Consider the following 24327-nt stretch of genomic DNA (forward strand, 5'->3'; position numbering starts at 1 on the left):
GGGCAGCCGGTGTAAAGGGCGCACTGAAACGGTCACAGTGGTCCCGTCGATCGGCTGTTTAATATTAACTCACTGCATCCGTCCAAATGATTAACAAGCTTGTTATTGACTGGTGAAGGCAGATAGGATCGATTTCTCCGAGCGCACTCTGATCCTTATAAACAGGACAGGACGCAGCCTGACGCACTGATATGCCGCCTGCTGTAACTGGATTATCCAAATGAATTATGTCCCGTCCTCACAGATTTCCTCACGAGTGACACGCGCATGCTGAGACGGTGGCGCCATCACAGGAGCAGCAGGGCCCTGGCTGCCAGATTCACCCAAACATTTCAGCCTTTCATGCTTCAGTGATGCACTAAATGCAGCAGAGAAAGCGAAGCAGAATGATCAGATGGTGTGATGAGACATTTTTCCAAGCACGCCTTCCATAATGAAAAACTAAACTCTTTAATGGAGCATAGCAAGTACTTTCTGTCAATAGCAGCCCACTGATCTCCAAATAAAAAGACTCAGAGCATGACGAAATACAAAGTGCTGCTGGAAAATAATTGCTTAAATTGAGTGATGCTTAGACAAACACGTGTTTTTTTCCATTTTGCTGTCATGATCTGCACAACTGAGAGCAGCTATCACATATTTTTTCTCCAGATAACTCAAATTCATACAGTATACTACAATAGACAGGCCCAGCATGATGCAGGCTTGTACTCACAAAAGAAAACACACTCTCATGCTTTCTCCAACTCAAACTCAACATATTAACTTCTCCGTCCGAAACAAACTGAGGGAGACGCTCGGTGAATCAAGGCGGCGTTAGTATTCGTCTAAGTTATCAGCCTTGGGGATGGAAAGTCCTCGGTCCTTCAGGACCTGCATTTTGACCTTCTCCGTCTCCTGCTTGGCTTGCTGCTGCAACCGCTGTTCCTCCAGGATCTCTTCGATGGAGACCTGCTGCAGGAGTGTGTCGCAGGGCTTATCCACATCCTGCGGAGACACAGACGGCATTTCATCTGTCACCAGCTCGTTACAAACTCTCCATATGTCAGGAATATTAATGCACGGTTCAAACAAGCTTGAATATGTGTAATTGTGCTTTGCTATAACTAGTTTACCGTTGATCAGCTGTATTTAGTTTTCATTGTCAGATACTGTAAAGCAGGTTTAAACTGAAAACTGTTCACTCTCACCTCACATGGCGACTTCAGATTAAGGTTGAGCATAACAACTATTATAATGTGCAGTATGTAAAAAATATTACCTGTCGATATTATCTGATTTGAGCACTGCTGGCTGAACGTAATCATCTGAGGTACTGGATGATTACGTACTAGATATGTCTGAAAAGGCCCCAGTCCGACCCAAAAACACACCTAGCCTGCCTGCGCACTGGATCTTCACCAACACCAGCAATTCAAATAAAAATAAATGAATAATGAGTAATAAATTATTAATAAATAAATAATAAATGAAACTGAAGTGGTACCCCAGTCTACTGCGAACCTCTCCTACCACAAAAGATGTTGACATCTTCTGGAGCACTGAGCTTGACAACAGTGTCAGCAGTGCACAGATTCGTCACTGACTGCATGAGGTGCTGTACTCAGTTCACTGTGCATCCTCTGCAGCAGTAGAGGCTGCGATGCTGTCAGAACGCAGGCTTGTGACTGAATGCATGATGCATATTTATAGAGTAAGATGCGGAGTCTGGGTTCATGAAGTCATGTTAGCGCTGTGTGCAGGCCTGGAGGGTCCTATACTGTCACTGTAATGTTCCTCCACACGTCACGTACATTAGAGGTGCACAGTGATGGATGTTTCAGTTACTATAGTTCCTTTAATGTTGTGACAAAGAGTCTGTTTAAGTGGCTAAAGTAGAGCTGCAGTTTTCTGCAGGTTTCAGATCTTGGACTGATTTTATTTTGTACATTTTACAGCCCATCAAGAGAACACATTTTAATGTTATTATTATTATTATTATGGCTATGTTATCTTTTTAGTAGATTGTAACTTTGCACAAAAAAGTTTTGTGAATCTAAATCTGATGAACACATTTTCTTAGTTTACAGTGTGCGTGAGCTTTGTGCAATGACTCTAGTCAGAAACTTAAGCCAACTTTCAGTAGCCATGCAGGAGGCTGCAGAAAAACACACGTTAGCATCCCATCCTGCATGTACCAGCAGTCTGTATCCTTGGTAACCAACACGGGTGATGTTACAACAAAGCCATCAAGCAAAAACAAAGAGCAGATTCATTGGGCAGCAACAGACGCGTCGTGAATGACATAATTTTGTTAATATACAAAATGTAAATTATCAACCATCTACCATCTAGTTTAGCTTCTTCTATCACTCCTACACACACACACACACACATAACACGAGGACACTTACTATCTCTCCAAGCAGCACCACATTCTCTCCTCTCACAATGAATATTCCTCTGGGGATGTCACCAAATTTTTTCCCCACGTGGATGCGTTCAACTGTCTGATGAAAAACTAAATTGGCTGGGGGGGACGAGAGGAACAGGTTAGAGAAATAAAGTGCACGTTGATGTAAGATAACACATTTCAGAGTAAAAATAAACACATCAGCTGGTGGGAATCGTGTGGACATTTGAATTGAGGCTTTAAGGAATTGGCTGAAATGCTTTGGTTTGTGTTTTGCACCGTGTAAGAGTAAAAAACAAGTGGGAGATACTGAAATGAATTATACCGAACTGATCAATGCTTCTGAGGTAACCGATCAGTGTTCTGCCATCTCGGAGCAGCACCAGGTGCTTTTCTGCAGGACACAACCGACACAAACATGTTTTAGTCACAATACGAAACGGCTACAAGTGATCCAGTTTGTGTCAGACACGCGATGCCACATCTTGAAACGATTTTTCACCGAGCCACCTCCACCACACCTCGGATCCTGCTTTCCAACTTACTGTCGATGTCGTCAATGAGGCTTGCCGTCCCCGGTACGTAGTTCATCTTGGGCTGCTGTTTATTTGCTTCGTGTATCTTTATGTAACGTCAAGCCATGAATGTTTCAAAATATGTTTCTTTTAAGAGGAGCACAGGAAGCGTCTTTATACACGCTCCGGAAAAACTTCCTGTAGAAGTTTAACCCTTTGAGCGCTGCAGTCGAATTAAATTTCTCTTCATTTATTTATTAGTGCTTTAAGAATTAATCTCTAAATAAATGTAACACCAACGTCGGATTGTTTTTGAAGGTTAAAACACTAGTTAATATTGAAAAATAAGACATTTTTTATTACCTTTTTCCTATTGGCTGATTGCGTCTACTGACGCACGTGCGACGCCAAAGATCGTGTATACAGACACGACAGTGACAGATTCGGAACGCAACACTTTTGCTCGTGTAGTATTATTATTATTATCTAAATTCAATTATATTTGTCATTTAAACACAACCAAGCACCAAAGTGAACATTAATAGACCGCAGAACCCCCCGTCTTTAGGCGGTATGAGCAAAAATGACAGCAGAGCCTGCCCCTTCTAACGACTTTCGTGGTGGCAGAAAATGGCGGCGGAGTGAGAGCTCTGTGTTTTTCTCCTGCTCTTCATTAAAGAGACAGGACAGCATTGCCGGAGCTCGGTGTCATTCAATCATTTCCTGATCCCAGTCAAGCGATCGCTACTTGCGTAGAAAAACGGAAACGCTGCTGTTAGCACTGGACTAACAGGCGGCTCAGACAGGTGACGTTAGGCTCGTTAAACGTTTGTTTTTTAACAATGGCGGAAAGCAGGACGGTTGGCGGGCAACGCGCTTAGCTAACGCATCATCATCAAATGCAGTCAAATCTGAAATCTGCCTGGCCCTCGACTTGCAACTCGGGAAATAGCGAGAACTGGAATAACAGTATGGTAAGTAAGTGAATACGGCTCGGACAAACCCCCAGGGTCTGTCTGCTGTCTTTGAGTGTGTTTAATTATCAAAAAACGACATGAGTTGGGACATACAAACATTGTTACCCAGCTAGCTTGCGTAACGTTAGAGCTCTGTCGATGCTAGCTAGACGGCACGGAGCTAGCTGGCATTATGTAATAGTTACCGCTACACTGCTAGTTCAGCTGTTCCCTGAGTTTGTGACCTTTATCTTCACGTAACAACACTGCTGATTATTCTACCGTCAACATATATTTTATAACTATAAAGTATCTTTCCATAAAAATTCAGCTTGGCCTGTTTCAAGTTAGCTTCACAGCATTTATCGGCTTTGGTCAAAACTGGTTGAACAAGCGAGAAACGAGTCAGTGCCATTGTTTACTCAGTGACTGTCTTCTTGAATAGACAGACACGTTAAAAGCCACGTGGTTTACAGTTTTTTCTTTCCTGTAAGCTTGTGCCAAGGACAGCTCAGATTATAAACAGTACCACTCCTGGTACGTATGGACAGAAACTTCCTCCTTTTTAAATAACTGTTATGAATTATTCTGTGTTCACAGGATGCTCCTCAGTATCCAGGCTACCCATCACACTACTGGTATCCTCAGTCTCACTCCACAGGGCACTATGCAAATACCTATCCCTCCGGATCAGATGTTCAGCCACAGTACAATCCACAGGTACGGCTTATGATGCAACATAACCTGGCCCTGTAAATCCGAGGGCGTACATTAGGAGTAAGTCTGCTCATTATCTTAAGTCTCTTAAGCGCTTTCACCTTTCCCTCACATTTTCTCAGTCGGCCACTGTGTCGAAACAGTCGCGTCACTACGACCCTGGTATTTACACGCAGTCTATATAGCATTTCTCATAATGAATCCCTTCCCTTGTGCTTTCTATGTAGGTAATGCCTGGTGGTTATCCAAATGGTCATGGTGTCTACAGTCCAGCGCAGGGTCAATATTCAACAGGTGGTTTCCACCCATCCAACCCATTCTACTGTGCTGACCCTCAGAGACCGGCTCCAGGTCCTTATCCTAACCAGGGCTGCCCAGCGGAGCAGAGCAGCGGGCCATCTGGGCAGCCACACTCTCAACACCAACACCAGCACCATCACTATCCTGGCCCACACTGTCAAGGGGTGGGTTCATAAGAACAAAACATTGCTGTGGCTGTGATGTTCTATGCAGAGATATTAAAATAATCCACTTGGTCTTTTTCTCTGAACCAAAATTACTTTAACACCCAACTACGACATATGTCTCTCCTGCTTCTGCTCTCAGGGTCCTGGATATCCTGCTGGACCGTACCCTCACTACAGCGAAAGTGGTCACGCAATGCCCCCAAACCCCCCATACCCCTCTGGCCAGCCTCTCCACCCGAGCCCCCAGGCCGATGCGTGGGCGCACTCTGGCGCATATGCCCCCTCACAGCAGCAGTGGCAGCCAGGCCAGCAGCCTCCACAAAACCACTACGGAAATCCTGTCCGTCCTGCACACCCTCCAGCATGGCCAGGGACTGGAACTGGCGCTCCACCCCCTTACCAACCCAAGGTATGAATCTGCAGCTTTCGACATGGTTTTCATTTTCCAAAAGACACAAATAAATACACAAAAGAACTGCATTCTCAGGCTTTTAAAATAAGACAATGGAATACATGTTGACAGTATACTCTCCCTCGTTTTGAAGCTTGTTTGGTCTGGGTATGAAACGTTTAAAATGAAATAATGTTTGCAGTATTTTGTGGACTTTTGGATGCTCATACAGTGAGTATACAAGCAGTAATAGTAGTGAAATGCAGTAATGTGGTTTCATGAAATTACTTTTGGAGAATTAGAATTTGATCCCAAAGTGCAAAGTTTCACTGCAGTACAGGCTGAGATTAAAATACAATTTACAAACAATGTGCCTCAGACTGAGGATTATCAAATATTTTATTTTACACTCTTTTGTTTTTGTGTTGTGTAGGACCAACAGCACCAACGCGCCCCACAAGTGGGACCTAAACCCAGGCCGAGCCCATCCCCGAATCCCCCAAATGGAAAGCCTGCTGAAATAAGTTCACCTCCCCAAATGTACAACAAATCCGGGAGAGGTGAGCCTAATCCTTCGCAAGGTGAGCCCCCGGCCCCGGCCCCAGCTCCAGCCCAAGCTCCAGCTCCAGCTCCAGCTCCAGGCCAGGCTGGACCTCAGCCCCTGAGCCATAATCCCGGCCTAGCTAGGGTCCAGCAGGTCATGGCTAGAGTGCTGCTGCTTCAGGAAGATGTTGATGAGTTTGTCGGCAAAAAGACAGACAAGAGCTATCGGTGTTTGGAGGAACTGCTGACCAAAGAGCTGCTGGTGCTGGACTCTGTGGAGACTCAGGGACAGGAGAACGTCCGGCAAGCCCGAAAGGAGGCCGTACAGAGGATCCAGGTCATTCTGGACCAGCTGGAGAAGAAAGCCTTCTGAACTGGACTTACTTGTTGGTTTGTGGGTCTTGCTGTTTTCTTCTTCCAGATCTTCCATGGACACAATGAGGGTCTGGTCTTGGTCCTCGGAGCTGTGTTATCTTAAGGGTTTTTTCCAACACTGACATAAAAAGCTGAATTTTCATGGACCCAAGAACAAGCTAAAGCAACCACTGTGACATGGAATCAGCCTAGTTATGCTGGTATAAGTGATATGGTGGCGTTAGAAGTGCAGACCGATGGTTGTACATATCATTAGTGACGTTCAGCCTCAGTGAGTGACTGCGCTGACTACACAACCTGACACTCTTGCTCAGCTCATCTTTTCTGCCATGCCTTTGCCAGCATAATGCAGGACAGAGTCACTGGAAGAGGAATTCATTTAGTGCCACATTACAACTGTTCTCTAACCTGTGATTCAGATAAACGTCATGCTGTCCCTCAGGACCGTGGGTCACTTTTAGTCTGATCCTACATCTAACAACACGTGCACTTCGTTAGCCGTCTACTAATACATGTCACAGCCCATTTGCATGATCACGATGTTGTCTTCGCCCTCCAATAGAGGCCACACACTTAGTTGCCCACAGTCACTTCTGTCTCCACGTGTATGTAGGAATAGGTGCAATGCTTTCCTTTTTCAATTGTGCTCCCAGCCCTGCATGCACTGTAATGTCAGACAAACACTCGATACAGTCACGACATTTCCGAGCTGAAAAATGGGCCTAGAGTGTAGCAGATTAGTGAAAACCCCCTAAAGATTGCTGTCCCAATTATTCCATCTGTGGGATGAAACTGCTGTGCAGACCTAGAATCAGACCTACATATGAATGCAATGTTTCACTCTAGGAACTACTGTTATTACAGATATTACATGAAGTTTAAGATTTACTTGAGAAGCTGTTATGTTCTTTCTATCCCTTTTTGAACAATTAGAATATTTATAGAAATAAGAAGCGAGTTGTATTTTCTGAATTAAACATTCAGTCAGTTGTTGTAAAGGATAACAGAAAGGACGCGCTTCAACATTTTCAGTAATGTTTTGTGCTGAAAAACAAGGACAGTGTTAGTCACAGCACCTGGATCAGTTGTTTTGACCTCGTTTGTGTTTTCTCTAGCACTCACATTCTTGTTGCATCAAATCCAGATTTGCACCACAATCCATGTTGTTTTGTAGAGCAAGTCTTTCTTTTTCAGTGGTTCTTGATGTGTTGATTTAGGAAAAAAAAGAGTGCCATATTTCAGGGGATGGTTTTATATGATTAGAAAAAAAAATAAAAAGAAGATCACAAGCTTTGCATGAAAAAAACGACATCAGCATCTGTCATATGTTCATTTTCCTGTGCTGGTACGTTTCTGTTCAAACGGAGCACAACTGTACAGTTCCAGATGTTATGCATGTTTCCAACACGAGACGGGAATCTTTGCCTGATACATATTGAAATTATTACAAGTGAGAAAATAGCAGAGAAATAATTAAATGTCAGTATATTTTTTAACCTGTGACCAACTGAATTATTTTTTTCACTATTTTATCTTGTTTACAAATTCACTTATAGCAGAGCACATTCATTTTTTTAACTGTCGAGTTGAAACTGCTGCCCGAGTCCACAGTCCCAACTCCTGCTAGCCAACATTCAGATCTTGAAATAGACGGCTATTTTAATGCAAAAGCATAACACAGAGCCCCGACGGCTTGAGGCACAGGGGCTAGATGTAATTTGAGGGTCAAACGGCCTGACAGGAGTTCGACACCCTGTGGTGAGTAAATCTGAGGTGAAGCCTGAGCCTGTGTTGTTCATGCTGCCCAGCTCGACGCAGCGGTTCCAGACAGCTTGCTAGGGAATAATCTATTATAGCGTTTTTCTGGATTTTTGATTTTTTTGGTGAACAAAGTGGCTCCAGACCGCAGTTACTTTTGTGCTGTCAGTTTTACTAGACCAGAAGTCGCCTTATGAGTGAGGAACGCTGCTGTGTCAGCTCCTCTGAGACCTGCCTGAACCTCGCACTGAAAATGTCCTACACATCCAAACTTCCTGCGTCCTGGAATGACGGACCTCCTCCTCGGAAAGTGGAAATTGACCTGAGCTCACCTGGTTTAGCAGTGTTTGAGTTGGAAAGGCTCCTGTTTACAGGCAAAGCCATCATCAGCCATGCAGATGAAGTGTGGCCGGGGCTTTACATTGGTGACCAGTAAGTTGACCTCGCTTCTTTCTTTTGCTAGAGAACCAGACTGGTTGACCAGAATGAGTCATGGCCTTGTCACAACTCTTTGCTGTGTATCCTGCTCTCCAAATATGCTTTAGTTGTGACAGAGAGTGGACTGAGCCCTTTTTACAAATATTACTCAATGCTAGACTTGCATTTAGTCCACATACTGTGTGTGGAAGAGGAACCGATCATAAATCAGAATCAGTAACTCAAGATCCGACATGTTGCGTTCCACATTTGGATCTTGCGTAAACTATAGCTCTGCAATGTGAGAGTTTCCACTGAGGGGAGGCATGAAAGCATGTCTCGCGTGTCTAGATGTGCTGTAACTCTCTCTAACTAATGCCTGAAATGTCTTCTAAATGTCAATCCATCACTGTGAAATACCTTGCATGCGAATGGTTCGTCGGGACTCACAGAGGAGTTGTGTTTTTCAGACGCAGCGCAGAGAACCAGGCTGATCTATCCATGCATCGAGTCACTCACATCCTGAACGCGGCTCACAGTAATCGCAGAGGACAGCCGGGCATCTATGAGGGCATGAGGATCACCTACATGGGCATAGAGGCTCATGACTCCTGTGGGTTTGACATGAGCGTGAACTTCCAGGCAGCAGCAGACTTTATCCACAGGGCTCTCAGCAGAGGAGGTGAGAGGAGGGCTACAAAACGATCATTTAAAGGTAATTATTAGAAACTAATGGAATATTTCTCCGACTCTCAGGCAAGGTGTTGGTGCACTGTCACGTAGGAGTGAGCCGTTCCGCCACGCTGGTCCTGGCTTACTTGATGCTGAAGCAGAGCCTGACCCTCGTGGAGGCTATCTGTGCTGTGAAAGATAACCGAGGTGTCATCCCCAATCGAGGTTTCCTCCGACAGCTCATCAGACTGGACGGCCAGCTCTTTGGCACACACTGAACCCTTACCTGCATTACTGGTCAGCTTATAGGAGAGGGGTGGACCGTGTGCAGCCCAGGAGACTTTTTTTTTTTTTTTTTTTTTTTTACCCCAACCCTGCTTGACAGCACTTAAAATAAGATAAAATTGTAGATGAATAAATCCTTCAGAGTGGTTCCCCACTCCTGTCATGAGGAAAAATCTGATAAAAAATGCTTAACCCTATAATGCCTGACCCAAGAAATAATGGACAGAAAATTCTATTTTTTTGAATTTGAAGACTTTATTTGGCCCTTTAACAATTAAAAAAAAAAAAAATGCAAATATGTTTTTTTGTTAGTATTGTTTTTAGCAGAGTTTTTAACCATATGGTTATTCAAAAAGTTTCAGAAATGCACGTATCAAATATGATACCCACGGCATTATAGGGTTAAGTATGCTTAACAGACGAGATACACTGATTTCATAATATATTTGCATCTTTTTTACTTTCAGTACTACTGATATTGTTGTAGAAACGGGACTTACAGCATCTGATTACTCCTGGATCATGTTTTAATTGCCATGAACTCAAAAATATTTAAATTCTGTTGATTTGAAGTTTCTGACATTAAAGATGTGCATCTGATGCATCTTTTGGTGAATGTCTTACATACAGAAACATGGCGCAGTATGATTCAGGGTGTCGGCTAGAGACAGCATGTTATCTCCAGCATGTTACTGCTGAAGTCTCAGTTTGATGGCATGTTCAGACAGTAATCATTACACAGAACAAATGCAGTGGCAGAGCAAATAAGAGGTTGAGATACTAGAGAATAAACAAAGCCAAAGTTCAGTTGCTCTGACCAGTCTTTTAAAAAGGACATCTCCGTCTGTCCAGCCTGCACTTCGCTGAGCGTGCGCTGAACCAGAGGAAGGTAAGAGAAAGATTTAGAGAACTCGAGTTGTTTTAGCGTTATGTGTTAGCCAGCAGCTAAAATGTTTGTCATCTTGAGGTTGAGATGAAACTGTGCATGCTGGAGTAGGAAAATCTTGACCATCTGTGGAGTGTTTGAACAGTAAATGTAAATTCTTTACACTGCATTTACTCTCCTACTACAGAAATTTAGAATTAAAAACTGGAAAACTTTACTTTTTTAAAATGTTAAGTATTTATGACTTAGAATACAGTGATAGGGAAAAAACATCCTCAGGTATTTTTCATTTAGAGTTTAACTCTCAAAAATTCTTTGATCATATTTGATTGACAGTAAGCAAACAGCCCAACACCTACCCGTATGTAGCTGAACTCTGATTGGTGCAGGGATGTTCGCGACATCCCCTTCTCTAAATGTGCCCCGCCTACTTCACACCAGTGAGCCCAGAGAAAAAAGAAATAAAGAAATGTGAATCTACAGTAACTGTAACAGGAATTGTTTGATCATGTAAGAGACCATCACTCACAGTATGAAGCAAAATGTGTTTTCAGGGTCTTTAAATTGACACATTTCTTGTAATTTCAAGGAAAATCAATATTTGTACAAGCAAACATTGTGTAACGTAAAAGAACAACACTTGTGAACTCTTGTCTTAGTTCACGATGATGCATGCGGCCCTGAGTATCTGGATCTTGTCAGCTGTGATCTGCGTGGGGCGAGGACATCACCATTTAGGTCACGGCACCGACAATGATCAGCCCGACCAAGACACTGCCCTCGATGGCGCCCCCAGCAGCCTCTCACGGGTGACTTCGGCAAACCAAGAGTTTGCCTACCGTCTGTACAGGAGGTTAGCGGCACTTCCTGACTCACGAGACAAGAATATCTTCTTCTCCCCAGCTAGCGTGTCTGTTGCCTTGGCCGCCTTGTCTGTAGGAGCACGGGGGGAGACCCACCGGCAGCTCTTCAGCGGGCTGGGTTTCAACAACACCCTGCTGACGCAGACAGATGTAGATCAGGCCTTTCAGATGCTCCACGGAAGGGCTAATGAAGACACGAGCAAAGGGACCGCTGTATTCATGGACAACCGCTTCAAGCCGCGGCATGAGTTCCTGGACACCTTGAAGCAGTCATACTTTGCGGAAGGGTTCAGTGTTGACTTCACCAAAACCCAAGAGAGTGTCAATGCCATCAATACGTATGTGGGGGAGAAGACCAATGGGAAGATAGACAAGCTGGTCAGCGACCTGGATCCAAGCACCGTCATGTATCTCATCAGCTACATCTACTTCAAAGGTAAAAAGGTCCATGAGATGAGATCTGGCTTGCTGCTTTTTATTTTTAAACCTGAGAGCTATTTTACATCTCTGGGGGTCTAAATGTTTAGTAGGTATAAAAGGTTTTGGAACTGGACCAGTTGTAGATCACCTCAGCCAGCAGCCACAAACTGCCACGACTGCAACGTAGTCCTTTGGAGCAAATGTGCCTGTCAACGTATGTTCACTGAAATGCTTGTTTTTTGTCACCGACTGGCTCAGATTGTTATTTTAAATGTCTGACAACTTCACAGAAAGGACCTCTACAGAGATAGACCTTTTGTTAAAGATTAAGATCCTTCGTCTGACCAGAGGCAGCTGTTAAATCGCTTCGTTCAAACCCAGACTCCTTTGACAAAAACAGTTATTTTACGTTGCTGAAGATGGGAGTTGCTGGTCCATTGCTGCCTAAATCGGTTGGTTTGTTTCTGTTAATGTCTTATTTTGGTGTTTTAAAGAGTTAGATCAGATACAAACTAATGTGTTCATGTCAGAAAGAGCTCTGTAGGGATCCTTTCCATAACGCTGACACTCAGAATGATAACCTGAGAACGCCAGAGGCAGAAACAACTTTACTGGACATACGCTGACGGGTGCATGTTCAAATATGGCCCAGGCTAAAAACTACCAGAATTACCCTTTAAGTTTCATCTGTCAACCATAATTTGTGTTCTGAATCTTCTCATCCCCGTCAAACAGGAAAGTGGGAGACTCCATTTAATCCCGAGCTCACCAAACAGGACATGTTCATGGTGGACGAGAGCACCAAGGTTCAGAGTTGGTTCATTTATTCAGAGTGGATTATGCATCATTGTGCATCCTTCATACTGTTTGTCTGTTCCAGTTAAGGGACGTGTGTGAATTGTAATTTTGCAGGTTCCAGTACAGATGATGAATAAGGAGAAGCGTTTTGATACCTATTACGACCAGGCCGTTAACACCTCAGTGCTCCACATGCCCTTCAACAGCTCCTACTCCATGCTGCTGTTGTTGCCTGATGATATGGCACAACTGGAGAGCGTCATTTGCCCTGGTCACGTCACCAAATGGCTGAAGTGGATGAAGTCCAGGTTGGGAGAGTCTAAGACCATCCTTAAATTCTTGGTTTCTATAGAGGAAGGCTTGACGCTTTATAAAGTACTCAGTGCAGTCCTGACAGATCAGTCACTGTATTTTCCATTTTTCTTTTAGGACTTATAATTTATATGTTCCAAAGTTCTCCATCAAGACTTCCTACTCTCTGAGTAACGTGTTGTCTGAAATGGGAATGACAGACATGTTTGGTGATCGTGCAGATTTAAGCGGCATTGCAGAGGGCCAAAAACTGGCTGTCTCAGAGGTAAGGACAGCATATGTTACTGCACACGTTTGTCCTTCAGTATATTCCCTCCACCTCACTCTGCCTCCATCGCTCTGAAGGTTGTGCACCAAGCCACCCTGGATGTGGACGAGGCCGGAGCCACCGCTGCAGCTGCTACAGGCATCGGCATCACGCTTCTGTCCTTCCGCCACGTCCCTGTTTTGAAGTTCAATCGTCCATTTATGGTCATCATCACTGAACGCGGCACAGAAAAAATGCTCTTCATGGGCAAGATTATCAACCCAAACATCTGATTGAATAAACACTTTGTGTTTGAAGAAGCACAGCTGTTGCATCACATATAAAATACTCAGAAAAACATTTGTCCTGTGGTCTCTTGCTTTATTAATGAGTGTGTAGCAAACAGTTTTAATGTTTCTTTAGTAGTTTTTGGAGGTTAAAAAAAATACAGGGATAAAATATTATCAGCAGACATCTGTATAACATATACATCTTCTATAACAAATACAACTAATTCAGGGACTTTTTAAATTTTAGTTTTTAATATTTTTTATGCAATATATTTTTTAAACAGTCTCCTCTTCAGTATTTGACTGAGCACTGGGTCATTTCCTCAGTCACTGAGATTGTAAATAAATACAATATATATTATAATATAATTCTCTCATTAGATGAAACTCAGCAGTTTTGTATACAAACCCTTTTTCTCTGAGATGCTGTGTAATATTTATGAACATTAAATGAAGAGGTGGTTTCATGAGGAAAGTTTAATGTTACGTCAGGCCAAATATAAGGCAATATAATATGTAAGGCATTATCAGTTGCTCATTCATTGCTTTAATCAAACAGTGACTGGATGGTCTTTCACCATATTAGAGATTAGATGAGACATACTAGAGCAACAATGTATACTTTTTCTAAATCAGTCAGATGAGTGGTGGGGGAGTGCACTATTGTATTAGAACACCTAGGAATTAGTTATTCAGATTAACTAATAACTAATTCAGATTACTTGTTCCAGCAAGCTTGCAGTGTTTAATGACCAAAAAACTAAAGCTTTTTACAGAACCCCCTGCAAATGAAGTTTTTTAGCCTGTTAATCGCAAATATTACATATTACATATTGCTGCAGTGTACACTTTACATTCAAGTATAGTATTAGTATAATCTGCTGTTAGTAGGTTGTATTATTTAGTCCTTTTGTTTCTTTTCATCTTACTGAAGTGTAATCATCCAACTGTAGGTGGCAGCAACACGCCTCGTGGGCTCTGGTCTGCTGGAATTAATGAACCCAAGAAGAAGAAGTTTGTCGTGTTTTGATTGGATGGCTGAAAATTTGTTTCAAACATGGCCGAAACAGCAGGAGAGGCACCGCTAGAAGGACCATATTATCACAAAGAGAGAATAAAATGCAGCCCCGAGGAGGAGGCCAGGCTGGAGAGGCAGCATTTCTGGAGAATAGTCGATGCTTTTAGATTTTACAGGTATAATATCGATGTTTGAAATAAAGTACGAGCCAGGCAACGTCAGTTTGTGTCAACAGACGATGTTGTTAGCAAATAACGTTAACGATAGCAAAGGACAGATAACTCGGTTGGGAGAGAAAACTGCTAATTGAGGCAGTTCATCTTTATTCCATCGTTGGTTAATGTTTCCCACGGTTTAGTTGTTGTGTTTAATTAGCTTCCTGTTGCATCAATTAAGTAATAGTCTGATTGTAGCTCCAGTCATCATGACAACACTTCTACTCCATGACCCAGCCTTTCTCCAACACCTAAACTTAATAGAGGAATACGTGATGCAGTTATGTAGAAATCTCACTTGAAGACAGTAAAGAGATAATTTAATATAGGAACTATTTGGACCCACAGATTAATGTTATTTCCTAGGTGAGTAACGTGTGTTATCCCTCTGGGGACACATGGAATGAACCCTCCCTCTGACTTATACTCAGGGGTGAGAAGTAACTAAATGCATTTACTCAAGTACTGTGCGTGAGTACAGTTTTGAGGTACTCCACTACAATTCAGAGGCCAATATTGTTGTTTCTACTCCACTACAGAGCTGTAACAATTAGTCAGTTGAAAGAAAATTAATTGGCACCTATTTTGAGTTGATTATTAATTTCAGTCATTTTCTAAGCAAAAATGTCAAACATTTGCTTTCTCCAGCTTCTTAAACATAAGGATTTGTTGCATTTTTGTCATGTATGATAGTAAACTAGGAGTATTTGGGTTTTGGACTGTGGATTGGACAAAAGAAGCAATTTGAATACTTCAATTTGGGCTCTGGGAAATTTTGATAAGCATTTTTCACATTTATTTTTATAAACTAAATGATTAATAGTGAAAATATTCCATAGATTAATTGGTAATGCAATTGTTGCAGCTGACACCAATACATTTATTTGACAGATTAGTTACTGGTCACTTTGCAAATTTAGTTCCCCAGTATACAGAATACAATCAAGAAATAAATTATGACGTAATGCTGTAGTTCAAGATAAGCTACCCAGCAGATAAACTATGTAAAGTAGTTAAACCACCTTTACCAGCTTCAGCATTGAAGTGTTGAATACATTAATGCCTAAATAGTTATAAACTAGTAATATATGTTATTCTGAAATACACCATTCTGCATATTGAGTGCAGTTTAAGTATATTTTTGATGACAATACTTTGGTGCTTGTGTTAATGTAAAACTTTAAATGCACGACTTGCTTCTAACAAAGTACTTCTACATTGTGGTAAAGCTATTTTTTATAAGTTCCCGGTCTGACCACGTCGTCCACCTCTGCTCGTGTCTCTTCTTGTCAGGGTTCATGTCGAGGATCAGGTCAAGCGTGCCGAGCGTCAGTTTCGAAGCCTACCGCAGCACCACCAGAATTTGCTGCCAGATGTTTTGTCCAACCTAACCCGGATCAGCCAGTGTGCTGACCACAACCAGGAGCTGCTGCAGGCCATCATTCACAACAGCCTCCACATGTTTGAGAACATCGAGTACGGCGAGAGGGTAAGGCTCGACTTGCACCAGGTTGTCTACTGCTTGTATACAGTGTACATAAAGGTTGTATTTTTGTTGTTCGTTGTAATTTACATAAAGATGTTGTCTACATTTAACTTCCAGGAGGATCCGCGGAAGGTCCGCCCATCCACCACCTTTGACATGGACAAGCTTAAGTCCACTATAAAGCAGTTTGTCAGAGACTGGAGCGAGGTGGGCCGGGCTGAGAGGGATTCCTGCTACCGGCCGATCATTGAAGAGATCCAGAGACTCTTCCCAAGTGACCAGTAGTAGGAAACATTCGCTCACTCACACAGACTACCACACAAACACCTGCATGCATGCCAAGAAAACTAAGGACAGTGACACACAGACGTAAAGATATGTGGATACTAATGATACAAGCAGTCACCTTTTCTTTGTGCTTTGGTATGAGAACACCCAATTCTGATAATGTGACTTAACACATGTTTTCTATGTGATATGTGCATTTTGTGCATTTTATTATGTCAGTGATGTGTCTAAGGTGAGCGTGCTGGTTCCGGGTGCTGGGCTTGGCCGTCTGGCCTGGGAGATCGCTCGGCTGGGCTATATTTGCCAGGGCAACGAGTGGAGCTTCTTCATGCTCTTCTCTTCAAACTTCGTTCTCAATAGGTACAGCACACACTGACACGAACACTCCTGTGGCTCAGTCTGCCTTACACAATGCCCAGGGACCACCGCCTTCCTGTGCATACATGCATGCAGGATATCTCTGCCTGCTTTAGGTGGAACTGTCCCATTAATCACATTTAATCCTATAAGTGTGTCAGCGATCGTATATGAAATCAGAACACATTGTTCAGTTGTTTGGCAGAAGAATTCTGACCTCTGGACCTCTGCGCCATTCAGGTGTGAACAGGTGAACTCTCTGACCGTGTACCCCTGGATCCACCAGTTCAGCAACAACAAGAAATCCTCCGACCAAACACGACCGATCAGATTCCCTGATGTGAACCCTCAGAGCTTACCACTAAATGCAGACTTCTCCATGGTAGCAGGGGACTTTGTGGAGGTCTACAGTGACTCAGGTCAGTAAAAACTGTGAATCTTTCTGTGTTCCTGAGCCCATGTCGTAATCTTCTTCATACAGTCATGTGTTTACAAAGTGTTGAACCTCGCTCCATCCTCGCTGTGAACGACCGAGCCTTTCCAGGATGCTCCTTTCATACCCAATAATGATACTATCACCTGTCACCAATCAACCTGTTTACCTGTGGAATGATCCAAACAGGTGTTTTTGGAGCGTTCCACATCTTTCCCAGTCTTTTGTTGCTCCTGTCCCAACTTGTTTGAAACGTGTTGCTGCATCAGATTCAGAATCAGCAGATATTTACAGAAATCAATGAAGCTGATGAGGTCAGACAAATAAATGTGTTGTCTTTGCTCTTAGCAAGCTCCACAAAACAGCTGTACTTGTTCCAGTGGGCCTGCAGTGTTTAATGACCAAAAAACGAAAACTTTTCACAGGACCTCCTGCAAATGAAGTAATTTCTTGCTCAAATAATCACAGAAAACCTCTGAGATTGTGTTCAGGCTTTGTTGAAGATTCAGTTTACAGCATTTCTGACTGATTACATTAATTAGTATGAACAAATATTTAACTCACCATTCACCTCTGCAGGTGAGAGTCCTTACTCCAGGCTTTAAGAACGGGTCACAGTATGAGCTATGTATCATTACATTTTCTCTAAAAAGACCCAAAATAAAGTGGATAATTTTGATGTGAATATAGTATAAATGATGAAGAACTGATCAATGTTAAGTTGTTCGTGTTTAGTAATATTCATTAAAAGTGTTCATGTTTTGCTCAGATTCCTGGGACTGTGTGGCTACCTGCTTCTTTATTGACACGGCTCATAATGTCATTGAGTATGTGGAGACTATCTGGAAGATTCTGAAGCCTGGTGGAGTGTGGATCAACTTGGGTGAGTCAGCTTTTGTCAAAAATCTGCATTTATATTGAAACTCTACTGGCCAACACAGTTCTTTACATGAATGGACAACATGCTAATGGAAGTGGTCAAGTAAAATTATCTGGTTACCAACTGTTGTTATTTCTCTCTATGTCTCAGTGTTACACCCCATCCTTAGGCGGCCCTGTGGGGCGAACAACACCCCACCACTAACTCACCCAAAAAAACACTACCAAATCCATGGGATTTATTACCATAAAGACAAACAACCAAGACAATTAATGAAAGCTAACAAAAGACGTAACATCAAACCACATCACAGTATCTCAGGCTGCAGCCAGCAGTGACAAGACGGAGGCCTGGGGCCGCTTGATGCAGGCACAGGAGTTTTTAAGTGCTTCAGTCCCAGGTCAGGAGAGGGAGACAAACAGCACAGGGAGCGCGCACAGCCATTACACCCTCACCCTTAATACAATGAATAAATAGTTTGCCAAAAGCACAAATATATTTGGTCATGTTGCACTAATACAGCGCACCAGTGGTCAGATTACCACCGTTCTATTTATTCATTGAAATGTGAACAAGTGCTACCTACCAGGTCTGCATCTCAAGGTAAAACACAGCTAAATGTGCAGATCAACAGCACTCAGTCCACAACGCCTCACTACCTGTGAGCATGTGGACCGATCTGAAGTCTTGAACCTGATAGTGTTGCATAGAGCGCCCAGCACTACACACAAGACGACTCTTTAGACCAGGGGTCACCAACCCGGTGCCCGCGGGCACCAGGTCGCCCGCAGCATCCACATCAGTCGCCCGTAAGCCAGTTCTAAAAATAGCACTAATCACGAATTAGCTCTGTCTAAAAGTTTATTTAATTGTGTTGCTATTCTTTTTGAATTACATTTACAGTGATGTAAATTTAAAAACGAATACATAAAAACGTAAAAAAAATGCATATCATAAAAAAAGTTTAATATACGAACTCTGACGTAGTCTGGGTCGGAGGTCAGTCTAGTGCGCATGACAAACCAGCTTTGCTGAGATGAGCTCGTGAGCGCTGCAAAGACGAGGAGACGAACGCGTTTTCTACCCACAAAAACAGCAGAAAAAAGGAAGAAAACTTATCATTTTCACAGTGAATGGGAGGAAGAGTTCTTTTTTACTAACGTGAAAGAAAACTGTGTGTGTCTCATTTGCGGTGCGACTGTGGCGACGGCTAAGCGGCACAACGTGGAGAGACACTAATAATATAAAATTAAAGGTTCACTGTGTAACTTTGTTATTCAGAAGTGTATTATCAAAGTGCAGCCCTTTGCATTACTCAGTGCCCTTGAAGTAGCTCTTAGTTTCAGAAAGGTTGGTGACCCCTGCTTTAGACGAAGTCGTGCAGCACATTGGGAATACTGCTGTCAGCTTGGATCAAGGATGAAACAAAGAAGATCTCATCACACTCACAAACAAGTTGCTGCATTTTCCAACACAAAAAACAGTAACATGTGACCAACGCAACAGTGGCGGGAACCAGAGGGGTCACCGCAAGTAGATCAACAGCAGGGTGGCTGCGTCTGCCACAACACGAAATGGACCAAGACAACTACTATGCTGCATTTCAATAGACCCCCGCAGTAACACTCAGTCTTCAGACCAAGTACGTCAACAAAGGTTTAAAAGTGATCTTTTGGCTAAAATCTGAATCTTCCATGTTTCTTTAGGTCCACTGCTGTACCACTTTGAGAACATGGCCAATGAGCTCTCAGTTGAACTTAGCTACCAAGACATTAGGACAGCAATCATTAACTTTGGCTTCCACATGGAGGTAAGGCAAACTTTGATTTATATGCTCGTCTTTGGAAACCTCGTCCCACTCGTGAAACCGGATTTATGTTCCTCCTGCAGGTGGAGAGAGAGTCGGTTCAGACCACCTACACAGAGAACGACCGCTCTATGTTGAGATACATTTACGACTGCGTCTTCTTTGTGGCACGAAAACCGGCAGACCTTTATTTTAACGGTCAAGAGGACGACCAGCAACCGATTTCTCCACCGGCCGCTAAGTCACCGCGGCGAGAAGATGCCGACGGCCTGACGTGACAGGAAATCTCTGACACAAACGGTTAACGTGCAGGACTGAGTGAAGATTAGGCTGACAAGAAGAAAAAAACAGTGGACATAAATTTTCTTTTTTTGCCATATATATTTTTTTATGATGCATCTCCTGGAGAAATGTGCCCAACCCTGCAGGCCCGGTTTAATCTTTCTGGGAATATGGCTCTAATTGTCGAATGTAATATGAAACAGTAATATGTTGTGAGTAACAGCTGGAAAACATCTAAATACTCTTCATCTCGTCATACCTGGGTGTCAGATGAGTCCGTGACCCGATGCGTCTTTGTTTTAGTGGTTTGTGTGTCAGCAGCAAGCTGAAGAGTAGAGTTCTTTTAACTGCGGTCTTACTAATTCTCATGTCCATTGACTTTAACTGCCTGAGAGAGAGAGAGAGAGAGAGTGTGTGTGCGTGTGTGTGTGTGCGTGTGTGTGCGTGCGTGCGCTTTTGAAATCTATTTATTTTTTCAAGTACGGTGCCATGTGGGTCTCCTCGTGCATTTCTCATCAGTCAGCACTGAAAATGTACTCAGAACATGTTTCAGTTTTTCAGGAGTAATTTGTGTAAATCAACTTTTTTGGTTTCTAATCGCACTTTGGAATAAAGCTAAACATTTTAAAACATTTTAATCCCCAGAGTTTCGCTATTTTAAGATTGATGTGATTTTAACACGAATTTAACAGCACTAAAATGCAGCTCAACGCCGAATTTAACTTTTTCTTTTTTGACTAACGCATTCCGTGTGCTCTTCATCAGGCTTACTCATGAATAAGGAGGCAGGTTACAGATGTGATAACGAGGATACATGCATCTGAGTTTGTACTAAATCATATATTTCACTACATTTTTGACCACAAGAAGCACAGGTGGAGCCAGCAATATTAACACTGTGGCATATCCATTGAAGTGTCACAAAACTCCATACAGTCATTAATATTATTAATTACACTGTGTCAAAAATGTTTGCAGTGAAAAGGATCTTTTGAGAGTAAGAAAAACTATATAATCGGATTAAATACACATGAATAACTGCACGACAACACAGGCTGTGTAAATGCTGAAATGTCATTAAGGATAAACATTTACTGGATAATGTATGAATATTAAGAAATACAACCACTGAAATAATGAACTCAGGTAAGTTTTGGTTTATATAGGCGAATTCCAGTATAAATGTGGTCTGTCTGTCGCCAGGGGCTCAGGAACTACACTAGAGCATCTTTGTGTTTATCTACCCGCCACAGGAAGAGGGGAGGCTCTAGGCGGGGATACACTGCGGTGCTCTCATCTGATTGGTTATCCGGACTGCCTCGCAAAATTCTACTTCCGCTGCTAAATAGTGATGGAAATTTCGGCCCGTTTACGTGAGCCAGACCATTTGGCTCAGCTCAGCCGGCTCTATCGGCTTCCAAACGGCTCGTAATTTAGTATTTGTTTTCTGTAGTTCAACCAAATTTATCAAAGTTTGGACCAGTGCAATCACTGGTCCAAACATATGTGTGCTCATGCACCACTTAAATGATTATGTGTAATTTTACAAGATTTTGTAATTTCCAGGGTGCTACAATTTCATATTACGCTTGGATACACACCAAACGGTAATGTAAATACATTACATTACAGTACTACATGCATACATTTAACATTTTTTTAATATTTGAACTATGTTGTGTTTGTTCTGGGTTGATACAACATAAAGTCTCACCATGCTTGGCTTGTAATGTTATCACTAAGTGAGACAATTTTATATAATATTTAACAAATATGTTATAATATCATGCTAGTATTCTATCATGTAGTAATTTAAAAAAAATAAAATAAAGAAAAAACGATCGGCTCTCAGGCGGGAGCCGGCTCTCATCGTTCATTTAGGAGTCGACTCATAAAGCCGGATCGTTCACGAACAACAAATCGCTAATGCTGAATGTTTTGCGGCTGAACCCGAACACCTGCACGGCTAACACGGGCATTGAAACACTGCTAGAGCCAAAGTCAAAGCACCGGGGGTGTGTTGGCTTCCTGCTGTACATCGGTGCACCGACACTGCTGACATTCATGGCGAAGAGACGAGCCGACGACCCCCTGCTTCACGACTCTCCCTCCAAACGATGCTGCCCCTCTCTGTGCACTGTTGACATGCAGCTGGGAAGCATGGCCCCGACCGGGGGTGTGAGCCCGCCGTCCCTGCTGGCTTTACTGGGCAGCCGCTCCAGAAAGAGGCCGTACTACTTCGAGGATCCAGAGAAACAAGAAGAAACGGCTATTTATCGCAAGGCCACACACTGCGACACTAGGAAGCCTGCCGCAAGTGTTTTGACGGTGCAGACTTCTGGAAGTTTCCAGGAGCGTCGCGGCTCCAGCGCACTCACAAGCTGCAAGAAACGAGCTCGAGAGGACTGCGTGGGTTCAGAGACTGTTACCCCTAAAGCTAATGATAAAGTAAGTTGTTGATAATACAGCAGAAATTGTCTGTTTCCGCTGTGTGCAGATAGTGAAGCTGTCCAGAGAAAGTGAGTCGATGTAATGGCAGCAACTGTCCACTAGATGTCACCCTTTTCCAACTGTACAGCTCGCTGTGGTCCCAGCTGACAGTGAATCTGTCAGAGGAGAGTGTGGCTCTGTTTTAGCTCAGATTAGGTTCACCTAGTATATCCAGTCTAAAATGTTACAGATAGCTGCTTAAGACACTTTTCTCTTGAGCTCAATCTTTGTCTCTTTCACTCTCAGGCTAACGAAGACGCCAACACTGAGGACTGCACTTATAACTCCTTCCAGTACTGGAGGGCCCCCTTACCTGAACTTGACCTTTCACTGCTAGAAGATACCAATGACCATTCCCCCAAAAAAGACAAAGAGTCCTCCTCTGATGCCATGGAAACCTGAAGGTGATGGCCGTTTCCTCTGTCCTGACATCAGCAGGCATGATGAAAATGTGATGCTGTTCAGCAGATAGACACGTCAGAAGCACATTAGGGTTGCTTGAAAGTGCATCCAGGTGAGATGCAACCATCTGATGCTGCAGGCTGCCATGGTAGCCCTGTCAGAGTGATGCAGGCTGTAGTCAGTGATCCTGGTGTAAGATCTCAGTGACCTGGGGAAGTGACAGTGAAGTCTGCGCTGCAACAAAATGTTCATACTGGGGACCAGAGACTTCTTGTAAACCTCGGTGAAACTGTTTTTATTTGAAATGGAAAATGGCTTTTTCTGTATGAAAAGGATTTTATACAGCAGTTTATGTAATGTTAAATAAATGAGGTATGAGAAGCTGGGTCTGCACATAGCAGTTCATTTTATAAACACTGTAATGTCGTTCACAGCGTGTTTGGTTCAACTGTTTAGTGTTTGACTGAGGTGTAGATGTTGTTGGAAATACACATTTTTAAAAACACAAAATTAAAGACTTCAGTGTTTTCTTTTTTTTTTTTACATTTTACCTCATTGCCAGCACAGCCACTTGTCAACAGAGCAGTTTTCTTCACTTGTGTGTGATTTTATTTTAGGTTTTGCGTGCGGTCATCAGGGGCAGTGACATGTGACCAGTGGAAAGGTCAGATGTTTTTAAAGCATCCTTGAATATATTCTGCGACAAGAAGCTACCAACATGTAAGTAACGGAAAGAAATATGGTGGCAAATAACATGATAGTATAATGAAAAAAAAAACACAAGTGAAAGCCTGGAACAGCAATAATAAGAGAAATATTGATTAACTATCGTGTTTGTTTGCTGCACAAGATTCAAGAGTCTTTATTGTCATTGAGCATGTCAATGAAATTTTCATTGCAACCCCCATGTTAGGAACAGATAGTAAGAAAGATAAGAAGACTAGAAAGAATAAAATTAAGATAACTACAATAAAATAAAATAAACCAACATGCAATAAAAATATTCGTAAAGCAATTAAAAATATAACAGAATGAAAATATACTAAGGCAATAAAATATACTAAACAATAAACAATAAAATATGGAAGTGAAATGTGCAACAGAATAAAATATACAAGCAGAATAAAAATATACACAGTGAAATGTACCGACAATTGATGGTTACTACATGTACTGTATTAGTGTGTGTGTGTGTGTGTGTGTGTGTGTGTGTGTACACACCTCAGAGAAGTTGAGTATCAGTTTCCATCATCCTTCTTGCATACATTAACCAAAACCATGGCCACACCTCCCTGCCCGTGGACCAGGACCAGGATGGGGAGCACAGTAACACCTCCTCTGTTTGGTGACAGCTCAGGAGGTCAA

The 24327-nt window shown here is 42.6% G+C and overlaps 6 protein-coding genes across 7 annotated transcripts; 5 read left to right on the plus strand and 1 right to left on the minus strand.

Moving 5' to 3' along the window:
- Positions 1-431: 431 nt before the first annotated feature.
- lsm1 (LSM1, U6 small nuclear RNA associated) lies at positions 432-3088 on the minus strand. Its single transcript, XM_041937764.1, has 4 exons — positions 2938-3088; positions 2718-2786; positions 2394-2509; positions 432-987 (listed from the first exon to the last, which is right to left on the minus strand). The coding sequence occupies exons 1-4, from the start codon at positions 2981-2983 to the stop codon at positions 817-819; spliced, it is 402 nt and encodes a 133-aa protein (XP_041793698.1). The 5' UTR covers positions 2984-3088; the 3' UTR covers positions 432-816.
- Positions 3089-3634: 546 nt separating this feature from the next.
- Positions 3635-7829, plus strand: bag4 (BCL2 associated athanogene 4). Its single transcript, XM_041937518.1, has 5 exons — positions 3635-3881; positions 4464-4583; positions 4808-5044; positions 5187-5456; positions 5872-7829. The coding sequence occupies exons 1-5, from the start codon at positions 3807-3809 to the stop codon at positions 6352-6354; spliced, it is 1185 nt and encodes a 394-aa protein (XP_041793452.1). The 5' UTR covers positions 3635-3806; the 3' UTR covers positions 6355-7829.
- A 400-nt stretch (positions 7830-8229) lies between these two features.
- LOC121607175 (dual specificity protein phosphatase 26-like) lies at positions 8230-9481 on the plus strand. The gene is made up of 3 exons (XM_041937876.1): positions 8230-8546; positions 9002-9213; positions 9288-9481. The coding sequence occupies exons 1-3, from the start codon at positions 8308-8310 to the stop codon at positions 9479-9481; spliced, it is 645 nt and encodes a 214-aa protein (XP_041793810.1). The 5' UTR covers positions 8230-8307.
- Positions 9482-11039: 1558 nt separating this feature from the next.
- Positions 11040-13307, plus strand: LOC121607035 (alpha-1-antitrypsin-like protein CM55-MS). Its single transcript, XM_041937689.1, has 5 exons — positions 11040-11673; positions 12393-12463; positions 12570-12763; positions 12885-13032; positions 13113-13307. The coding sequence occupies exons 1-5, from the start codon at positions 11040-11042 to the stop codon at positions 13305-13307; spliced, it is 1242 nt and encodes a 413-aa protein (XP_041793623.1).
- Positions 13308-14361: 1054 nt separating this feature from the next.
- carnmt1 (carnosine N-methyltransferase 1) lies at positions 14362-20694 on the plus strand. The gene is made up of 8 exons (XM_041936503.1): positions 14362-14498; positions 15831-16026; positions 16141-16307; positions 16531-16671; positions 16909-17087; positions 17871-17984; positions 19688-19791; positions 19872-20694. Exons 1-8 carry the CDS (start codon positions 14362-14364, stop codon positions 20064-20066), a joined length of 1233 nt encoding a protein of 410 aa, XP_041792437.1. The 3' UTR covers positions 20067-20694.
- A 1301-nt stretch (positions 20695-21995) lies between these two features.
- wu:fa19b12 (uncharacterized protein LOC560551 homolog) lies at positions 21996-23674 on the plus strand. 2 transcript variants are annotated; one of them, XM_041937898.1, is made up of 3 exons: positions 21996-22518; positions 22807-22964; positions 23580-23674. In XM_041937898.1, exons 1-2 carry the CDS (start codon positions 21997-21999, stop codon positions 22960-22962), a joined length of 678 nt encoding a protein of 225 aa, XP_041793832.1. In that variant the 5' UTR covers position 21996; the 3' UTR covers positions 22963-22964; positions 23580-23674. The 2 variants fall into 2 exon arrangements, with proteins under 2 accessions (XP_041793832.1, XP_041793831.1); XM_041937897.1 differs by lacking the exon at positions 23580-23674 and having other exon boundaries at positions 22807-23457.
- Positions 23675-24327: the final 653 nt, after the last annotated feature.

The sequence above is a fragment of the Chelmon rostratus genome, chromosome 5, assembly GCF_017976325.1.
Source record: "Chelmon rostratus isolate fCheRos1 chromosome 5, fCheRos1.pri, whole genome shotgun sequence".
Lineage (NCBI taxonomy): Eukaryota > Metazoa > Chordata > Actinopteri > Chaetodontiformes > Chaetodontidae > Chelmon > Chelmon rostratus.